This window comes from Leucopleurus acutus (genome assembly GCF_964270905.1).
Source record: "Leucopleurus acutus genome assembly, chromosome: X".
Lineage (NCBI taxonomy): Eukaryota > Metazoa > Chordata > Mammalia > Artiodactyla > Delphinidae > Leucopleurus > Leucopleurus acutus.
In genome coordinates, this window is record NC_139148.1 from 64484669 (window position 1) to 64495269 (window position 10601).

General features: G+C 38.8%; 1 protein-coding gene across 1 annotated transcript; it reads left to right on the forward strand.

Annotated features, from left to right (window-relative positions):
- Positions 1 to 7147: 7147 nt before the first annotated feature.
- LOC309977737 (testican-3-like) lies at positions 7148 to 8411 on the forward strand (the record flags this gene model as incomplete). Its single annotated transcript, XM_082864034.1, is given in 3 exon segments — positions 7148 to 7881; positions 7883 to 8114; positions 8118 to 8411. Coding segments are annotated over 3 exon segments (1260 nt in total).
- Positions 8412 to 10601: the final 2190 nt, after the last annotated feature.

Sequence of the window (10601 nt, forward strand, 5' to 3'; positions counted from 1 at the left end):
CACAGACAAAGGTTTACAACAACCATGCAACTACCTAATCAAGAAAAGCCATCTTCAAAACAGTAGGAAATTTTTGTGGTGTTTTACTCACCTTTGCCCCATGCCCTTTCAACTGAGGTAGTGGTTTTAGTTTTAAAGAGGAAGCAGCCTCATTCTCAGTTCCCTTATTCAAACTGGAGGTAGCAGAGCACACTTTATTTAAAAAGTATTGTGTACATCTTTTCTATCCTTTCTGGGGGATAGCTGAAGGACTGATGTAAGGTGCTCATTTCTGTTTCCCCTAACTTGGAGCTGAATGGTGAAAAACAGCAGATACTGCTCATAAAATATCCAAGGCAACTACAGAACCACAGATGCCTGGGGCAATAGATTATTGGTGGAGACATACAATAGACTAAAACCTGAAAGAGAAGTTGAAGTGAGACTCTTTGGGAAATTAGGACATTCAAAAGCAGTCATACATATGTAGGAATTTAGAAAGCAATATGCAAGGCACATGCTCAGAAAAGACCTTACAGGACCTTAAGATTTTGCTTGGGCTGATCTCTAGGCTCTGAGCAAGCCCAGCTAAGTCTTGAAGGCGTGCTCAAGCACAGAGCCAATCTGCAAAGACTTGGTGAGCTCCTGGAATTCAAAAAATCTCTGTCAAAACATTAGTTGAACATGAGCTAATGGAACAAAGACTTCAGTAGTCATGTATGGCAAGGAATAGTCTTTGCGAAAATAGTATGAAAGTCCCAAAATAGACAACTAAGCCTTAAACAATAATATCTATAATAATGAAAACCCTAATGAAGAGGGAGAATTTTATTTCTAAATGCCCAACTATCAGCTAAAAAATCACAGAGCACACAGAGAAACAGGAGAACATGGCCTATTCAAAGGAACAAAATGAATTGACAAAAACCATCCCCAAGGAAGCCCAGATATGACATACTAGACAGACTTTTTCCCCTAAATTTGTTGAGATATAACTGACATATAATACTATGAAAGATTAAGGTGTACAGGTGATGATTTGATGCCATATATATTGCAAAATGATTACTAAAAGCTTGGTTAATGTCCATTTCCTCACATAATTACAATATTTTTTTTGTGGTGAGAGTATTTAAGATCTTCTCTCATCACAACTTTCAAGAATATAGCACAGTTGTTACAGCCATCACAATAAATATTAGATTCCCAAAACTTATTCATCTTAACTGAAAGTTTGTACTCTTTATTTGCCATTTCTCCATTTCCCTCAATTTTCAGCTTCTGGCAACCATCATTCATTCTACTCTCTGTTTCTATGAGTTTTACTTTTAAATTCCACATACAAGTGACAGCAAACAGTATTTGTCTTCCTCTGTCTGACTTATTTCACTTAGCGTAATGCCCTCAAGGTCCATCCATGTTGTCACAAATGATTGGATTTCCTTCCTTTTTTATAACAATATTCCATTGTATATATACCAGATTTTTAAAATCAATTCATCTGTCTATAGACACTTAGATTATTTCCATGTTGTGTTTATTATGAATAATGTTGTAATGAATGTGGGGGTGCAGATACCTCTTTGAAATACTGATTTCATTTCCTTCAGATATATACCCAAGAATGGGATTGCTGTATCATATGGTAGTTCTATTTTTAATTTTTTGATGAAACTTCATACCATTTTCCATAATGGTTCTTCCAATTTACATTCCCACCAACAGGGCACTAAGGTTCCCTTTTCTCCACATTTTCACCAATATTCATTATCTCTTGATTTTTTGATAATAGCCATCTCAACAGATATAGGTTGTTATCTCATTATTGCTTTGATTTGTATTCCCCTAGTGGTTAGTGATGTTAAACATCATTTCATGTATGTGTTTTCAAGGGTGTATCCCAGAATTCAAGGCAGCAGAAATGTGCCCACTATTATTTCTTTTTTTTAACACAATGGGTGAAAGAAGAGAGATTATTTTCTTGTGACACTCTGCTGCCACCTATAGAAAATTATTTTAAAAACAACTAAGAAGTTATTTCCTTGACCTAAAATCCACTGCAGCAGACGTACCCCAAATAAATAAGAAGGAGAAGAAACTTGGCATTCCTCTTGAAATTTTGGCTTCTCTATAGCTACGGAAATGGAGAAATGGGAAGTCTTAGACCTACTTCACCTATGCTCAATGATCAAATTAATGCAGGAAGGGGATTGAAATGAATAGGAACAGATGCATTGAAGCATAGGAAATATAGACCACTTCTTAGGCTGTAAAACAAACCACAACAATTTTTAAAGAATTGAAATTATACAGAATAGATAGTCTGACAATAATGTAATAAAACTAGAAAACAACAGAAAGATAATAGGAAAACCTTTAAATACCTGAGAAATAGACAACACATTTACAAATAATCAATGGGCCAAATTGGAAATCTGAAAGGAAATAAAAATAAGTAGAACTGAATGAAAATCTAAATGCAGTGTAACAGAATATGTGGAATGCAGCTAAAGCTGTAATGAGAGGGAAATTTATAGCACTAAATACTTACCTTAGAAAAGAAGAAAGATCTTAAATCCATAATCTACATTTCTACTTTAAGAAACTGGAAAAAGAAGAGCAAAATAAAAGCAAGCAGAAGGAAGGAAGTAAAGAGTAAAAGTCAATAAAATTGAAAACAAAAATAATAAAGGAAATCTATTTTTTTAAAACTTGTTCTTAGAAAAGACAATGCCATTTGCAGCAACATGGATGGATGTAGAGATTGGCGTACTGAGTGAAATAAGTCAGAGAAAGAGAAGTATTGTATTATATTACTTATATGTGGAATCTAAAACAAAATGATACAAATGAACTTATTTTCAAAACAGAAACAGACACACAGACTTAGAGAATGAACTTATGGTTACCAGGGGGGAAGGGTGGGGGAGAGGGATAGACTGGGAGTTTGGGATTGACACGTATACACTGCTGTATTTAAAATGGATAACCAACAAGGACCTACTGTATAGCACAGTGAACTCTGCTCAATACTATATTATGTAACAACCTAAATGGGAAAAGAATTTGAAAAAGAATAGATACATTTATATGTATAATTGAATCACTTTGCTGTACACCTGAAATGAACACAACATTGTTAATCAACTATACTCCAAAATAAAATAAATTTTTTAAAAAAACTCAAAATAAAGTATGTAGTAAAATATGTCCTTCCCAACTTAGTCTCCCATCTACCTAGTTTCCACCTCCCACTCAATCACAGTTATTTGTGTCTTCTGTAAATTTCAAGTGTGTGTATATTCAAGTAAGAAGATAACCTTCCACCCATTTTTCCATTATTTTTGCACAAAAGATAGTATACAATATATACTTTTCTGAACATTTTAAAATCACTTAATATACCTTTGTTTTTGTTTCCATGTCAGTGTATAGAACACTTTCTCATTCTTTTTTATAGCATCATTGTATGATTGTACCATAATTTATTTAGTGAGTACCCTAATGATAGACATTTGGACTTTACTATTACAAACAATGCTGCAGTGAATAACCTGGCACACATGTTATTTAAAACATGTGTAAATACTGGCATGTTTGTAGGGTAAGTTTCCAGAAAAGGAGTTGCTGGTTTAGAGGCTTTATGAATTCATTATATGATAGACTTCCTAAATTGCCTTCAACAAGTGTACCAAATTATACTCCCACCAACAAAGCAAGACATTTTCCCACAGCCTTGCTAACAGAGTATTTTTTATTTTTTAAAATTTTTTTTTCTTTTTCTTTTTTTGCGGTACGCAGGCCTCTCACTGTTGTGGCCTCTCCCGTTGCGGAGCACAGGCTGCGGTCGCACAGGCTCAGTGGCCATGGCTCACGGGCCCAGCCGCTCCGCAGCATGTGGGATCTTCCCAGACGGGGGCACGAACCCGCGTCCCCTGCATCGGCAGGCGGACTCTCAACCACTACGCCACCAGGGAAGCCCTAACAGAGTATTTTCATCAAACTCTTGAGGGGCTTTTTTGTCACTACTATTGATAAAAGTATGTCTTTTATTTTTATTTATGGGTTTCTAGGTTTAAATAGTCTTTGATGAATAGTCCTTGATGCTGGCTCTCCCAGCTGCTGACTTAAATAACCCAGAAGAGGACAAAGGCTTACAACAACCCTGAAAAGTGAGACTAACAAGGAACTCATTGCCAGAATGTGTAAAACATTGCCACAAAGCTCCAAAGTACGTAATATAGTTTCCAATTATTGACTATCCAGTACATGTGGGAGAAAGTATATATGTGTGCATGCATTACTCCCCCAGGAATCTTCACAGTGATTCTATCAGTATGATATTATGAGCCATATTTGACAAGTAAAGAAACTCTGGCTCAGAGAGCTAAGTGACTTACTTGCCTAAAGATATATAACAAGAGGCAGAGCTGAGGTTCAAACACAGGCTTGTAGGACTCCAAACTGGAACTGTTTTCAACACCCTACATGCTTTATCCCTCTCTCATTCTTTGACTCCTGATTCAGCAATAGAACAATTGAGCCAATCACAAAATCGGCCAACTCAAATTTCATGACTACTTTTTTTTATAGTCGATTTACAATATTATATTAGTTTCAGGTGTACATCATAGTGATTCAGCATTTTTACAGATTATACTCCATTAAGTCATTGCAAGATTATGGTTATAATTCCTTGTGCTATACAATATGTCCTTGTTACTTATCTATTTTTTTAACATCTTTATTGGGGTATAATTGCTTTACAATGCTGTGTTAGTTTCTGCTTTATAACAAAGTGAATCAGTTATACATATACATATGTTCCCATCTCTCTTCCCTCTTGCATCTCCCTCCCTCCCACCCTCCCTATCCCACCCCTCCAGGCGGTCACAAAGCACCGAGCTGATATCCCTGTGCTATGCGGCTGCTTCCCACTAGCTATCTACCTTACGTTCGTTAGTGTATATATGTCCATGCCTCTCTCTCGCTTTGTCACAGCTCACCCTTCCCCCTCCCCATATCCTCAAGTCCGTTCTCCAGTAGGTCTGTGTCTTTATTCCTGTCTTACCCCTAGATTCTTCGTGACATTTTTTTCCTTAAATTCCATATATATGTGTTAGCATATGGTATTTGTCTTTCTCTTTCTGACTTACTTCACTCTGTATGACAGACTCTAGGTCTATCCATCTCATTACAAATAGCTCAATTTCGTTTCTTTTCATGGCTGAGTAATATTCCATTGTATATATGTGCCACATCTTCTTTATCCATTCATCTGATTATGGGCACTTAGGTTGTTTCCATCTCTGGGCTATTGTAAATAGAGCTGCAATGAACATTTTGGTACACGACTCTTTGAATTTTGGTTTTCTCAGGGTATATGCCCAGTAGTGGGATTGCTGGGTCATATGGTAGTTCTATTTGTAGTTTTTTAAGGAACCTCCATACTGTTCTCCATAGTGGCTGAACCAATTCACATTTCCACCAGCAGTGCAAGAGTGTTCCCTTTTCTCCACACCCTCTCCAGCATTTATTGTTTCTAGATTTTTTGATGATGGCCATTCTGACTGGTGTGAGATGATATCTCATTGTAGTTTTGATTTGCATTTCTCTAATGATTAATGATGTTGAGCATTCTTTCATGTGTTTGTTGGCAGTCTGTATGTCTTCTTTGGAGAAATGTCTATTTAGGTCTTCTGCCCTTTCTTGGATTGGGTTTTTTGTTTTTTTGTTATTGAGTTGCATGAGCTGCTTATAAATTTTGGAGATTAATCCTTTGTCAGTTGCTTCATTTGCAAATATATTCTCCCATTCTCAGGGTTGTCTTTTGGTTTTGTTTATGGTTTCCTTTGCTTTGCAAAAGCTTTGAAGTTTCATTAGGTCCCATTTGCTTATTTTTGTTTTTATTTCCATTTCTCTAGGAGGTGGCTTAAAAAGGATCTTGCTGTGATTTATGTCATAGAGTGTTCTGCCTATGTTTTCCTCAAAGAGTTTGATAGTTTCTGGCCTTACATTTAGGTCTTTAATCCATTTTGAGCTTATTTCTGTGTACGGTGTTAGGGAGTGATCTAATCTCATACTTTTACATGTACCTGTCCAGTTTTCCCAGCACCACTTATTGAAGAGGTTGTCCTTTCTCCACTGTACATTCCTGCCTCCTTTATCAAAGATAAGGTGACCATATGTGAGTGGGTTTATCTCTGGGCTTTCTATCCTGTTCCATTGATCTATCTTTCTGTTTTTGTGCCAGTACCATACTGTCTTGATTACTGTAGCTTTGTAGTATAGTCTGAAGTCAGGGATATTTATCTATTTTATGTATAGTAGTTTGTATCTCTTAATCCCATACCCCTAATTTGCCCTCTGCCACTTCTCTCTCCCCTTTGGTAACCACAAGTTTTTTTTCTATATCTGTGAGTCTGTTTCTGTTTCGCATATATACATTTATTTGTATTATTTTTTAGCCTGAATACTGATTTCTGAAGTACTAGTCCAAAGTGCTTTTTCTTATTCTATTCCATCTCACCTATAATATCTTCTTTTCTACATCCAAACAGAAATTAGAACTTGGAAGCTCAAAACATGTATGCAAGATGACAGGCTGGATAAAAGGAGATAACAGTTGTGCAACTGGCAGTGAGTGGGCCATTACCTCCTGGAAGATGGAGAAGATGATCCAATATAATAATAATGGCTAACATTCATTTACAGTGGGTCAGGGAATTAGCTAACCGTTTTCTAGAAATTAGCTCATTTCAACAGCTTGGCAGGGTAAATACTATTATTATTCCATTATAGTAGATGAGGAACAGAGTGTGAAGAGGTTGAATTACTAGAGCAGATCAATTAAAAACTGATGGCCGGGCTTCCCTGGTGGCGCAGTGGTTGAGAGTCCGCCTGCCGATGTAGGGGACACGGGTCCGTGCCCCGGTCCGGGAAGATCCCACATGCCGCGGAGCGGCTGGGCCCGTGAGCCGTGGCTGCTGAGCCTGCGCGTCCAGAGCCTGTGCTCCGCAGCGGGAGAGGCCACAACAGAGAGAGGCCCACGTACCGCAAAAAACAAAAAACAAAAACAAAAACAAAAAAAAACTGATGGCCGGGGAAGGGGAGCATGGATGGGGGAGGGAAGGACGGAGGGGCGCGCAGAGCCGAGGGGCGGCCGCGGATGCTCCGGGCGCCTGTCGTGCTGTGCGCGTGCGTAGCCGCCTGGTGCGCGCAGGCTCTGGCAGCGGCCGCGGGCGGCAATTTTCTGGACAACAAACAATGGCTCAGCACGGTGTCCCAGTACGACCGGGAGGCCGGACAGTGGAACCGATCCCGAGACGATGATTATTTCCGCACTTGGAGTCCAGGGAAGGCCTTCGATGGGGCTCTAGACCCAACTAAAGACCCATGCTTAAGGCTGAAATGTAGTCGCCACGAAGTGTGCATTATTCAAGGTTCTCAGACCGCAGTCTGCGTCGGTCAGCGGAGGCTCACGCACAGTATGAAAGATGCAGGAGTTGGGCATAAGCAGTGGAGGGGTCCCCCGACATCCACCTGCCAGCAGTGCTCGGGGGTCTCTACCAGCCCTGTCTGTGGTTCAGATGGACATACCTACTCTTCTCAGTGCAAACTAGAATACCAGGCATGCATCTTAGGAATACAGATCTCAGTCAAGTGCGAAGGATGTTGCCTGTGTCCTTCAGATGCGACCATGGGCTCAAGCAGGAATATGAAGAGGGCCTGCAGTGACCTGGAGCTCAGGCAGATGGCCAGCAGACTGCTGGACTGGTTCAAGGCCCTGCATGAGAGTGGGGGCCAGAACAAGAAGATGAAAGCATCGCTGCGGCCGGAGAGAAGCAGATTTGATACCAGTATTTTGCCAATTTGCAAGGATTCACTTGGCTTGATGTTTAACACTTGATACAAACTACCACCTGCTCCTGGACCAGTCGGAGCTTGGGAGCATTTACCTGGACAAGAACGAGCAGTGCGCGGAGGCCTTCTTCAGCTCCTGTGACACGTACAAGGACAGCTCCATCTCCAACAACGAGTGGTGCTACTGCTTCCAGAGGCAACAAGACCCACCTTGCCAGATGGAGCTCGGCAGTATTCAGAAGCGACTCGGGGTGAAGAAGCTCCCTGGACAGTAAATCCCCCAGTGTGACGCAGATGGTTACTACAAGCCAACGCAGTGCCACGGCAGCACTGGGCAGTGCTGGTTTGTGGACCGATACGGAAGGGAAGTCGTGGGGTCCAGGAAGCGCGGTGCTGCAGACTGTGCTATTGATTTTGAGATCTCTGGAGATTTTGCAAGTGGAGATTTCCGTGAATGGGCTGCTGATGACGATGAAGATGACATTATGAACGATGAAGATGAAATTGAAGATGATGATGAGGATGAAGGGGATGATGATGATGCTGGTGACCAGGATGGATACATCTGATGGATGAGAGCTGAGAGCAACAAATTCTACGTTTCTTTTATTTACCAAGTGATCCCTTACTGAGGAGTACCTTCTTGCCCCAAAACAAAATGATTCTAAAACTCACTTAATATTTTGTATAATTATTTCAAATATTGCAACTAAAGTCATAGAACTTTATGTTTAGAGAAGTATCATTTACTTTGAGTTTTTATATGAAAAAGAGAACACATATGGAGTCTAGCCAGACAAGAGAAAGTTATGAAGAGATACTGATCTATGTGAGTCTGCCACAAACAAAACAACCAGTGCTTGAGGTCATATATGATATTTTTCTGGGAAAAATTCTAAGTTAAATCTACAATAACATACTAGTGACCTGGATTCTAAGGATTTTATTAAAATATGCATGACCTTAATTGCAGTTTCCAAGTAGACTCTTCCCAGAGCTGGAGTGATTTAGAGGTGAGTGAGGGAATAGCACAAAGTGAGAAAAACAAAGTCACTATCTTGGAGACCTCCACCATGTTTGTATGTTTTTAGTTACGAAGTTTTAATGATGTTTTTAGTTATGAAGTTATTCTGGATGTGACCAGATATCTTACAAAATGGGCAGCAGGGGAAAACCATGGATTTTGAAAGTTAAAAACATAGTTGTCCTTTCTAATTTTTATTTTATTTTGGACAGCAGTCTCATGTTGATTTGTTTGATAATCTTAACCAGCATGATTTCTTTATCTTTCTAGGTTTCTTTATCTTTCTGACCAGCAACTTAGGGTGCAGAACTTAAAGTAGAAAGACAAAGGGAAAGATTCTTTTAAACCATATTTTTACAAAAAGTTTGTCATTTGCCTCAATATCAAACTTAAAAATCTTCATTCTTGTTTTATTTCCTATGTTAGATAAATATTTGCATTTAATCTAAGAATTATGCCATTTTTGTTACTAGTGTCAAAACTTAGAGAACATACTGTATTGTGCCTTGCAAAATAGAAATAGAAAGGTTTCAGCATGCATCCCCACATAGGACATTAGGCCATAGATAGGCACACCTAATCACAAATTAATACCAGTCCCGGTACTGCTGCTGGAATGAAGAAAATAGAATACTTTCTTTCTTTTTTCTACTGTTACATAGTTACCATGTTTATGATTATTGTGTGGAGTACCATTTAAGATTTAACTGCAACAAAAATTACTTTAATTGTTGTATTTAAGTTAGCATGTTAATTAATCATGTAGCCCTTCTGGTACACCATCCCTTTTAAGGATATCATCAGACCTATGGTTTTGGGCCCATAATAAAAGTGGAAAAACCTGTTGGGTGTTACACACTGGTGTCACCACTTAAACACTGGTTCAGCTGGTTTCCCAGTATACAATCCACTGAAATAAAGTTGTTGGATTCTTTCCATTTGATTTATATACACTAAGAGAAAAATCTTTAATGTTAATTTTATGTAATATTTAAGATAAAATGTATTTTCTCTTTTACTGTTTATGTATAGTTTACAAAATAAAAAATCTTGAAACCGAAAACAAACAAACAAAAAAACCTGATGGCACGGGGACATTAAAAAAATTTTGAGAGTCAGGAGATGTCTGTGATGTTACTATCCATTTACTTCGTAATTTTGTACAAGTAGATTCCTATTTCCTTATTTCATTGTCCAAACCTGCAAATCGTACCATTCTGTGACTTCTGAGACTCTGTCTGAGGTAATTGGTGGTATAATTCAAAATTTGGAGGAACAGTCAAGCATGGATAAGACTGGAAGAATATATAAAAATTGTTCTACACCACCATATTCATTTACCCTGCTTCAAACTTTCTTACTTGTTCTCCTGCTCATGGCACTGACTCTCCTTCCTTCCCTACTTGCAGATATGATTTAAGTTCCATAGAAACTAGGTAACTCAAAAAATGAAGGACAATGCAAAACGATGTCACTTTTTGGACCACTGCCTAAGCTGTTTTGGGATATTACCATCTGTAAAAGTTTGAGAGTTGGGGAGAGGCATGCACTAACTGCTAGCATAAAGGTCAAGGAAGAATTATCTGTTAAGGTGATATGTTTACCGTGAAGATTTCGTCTTCTCCCACTGGCGTCTAACTTCCCCAAGAATTAGTCACCTTGGATCATGGGCCTGTCATCAATCATGACTTTGGGGGAGCAGATGGGCTTTGTATGCTGAATATTAGAGAGTTGG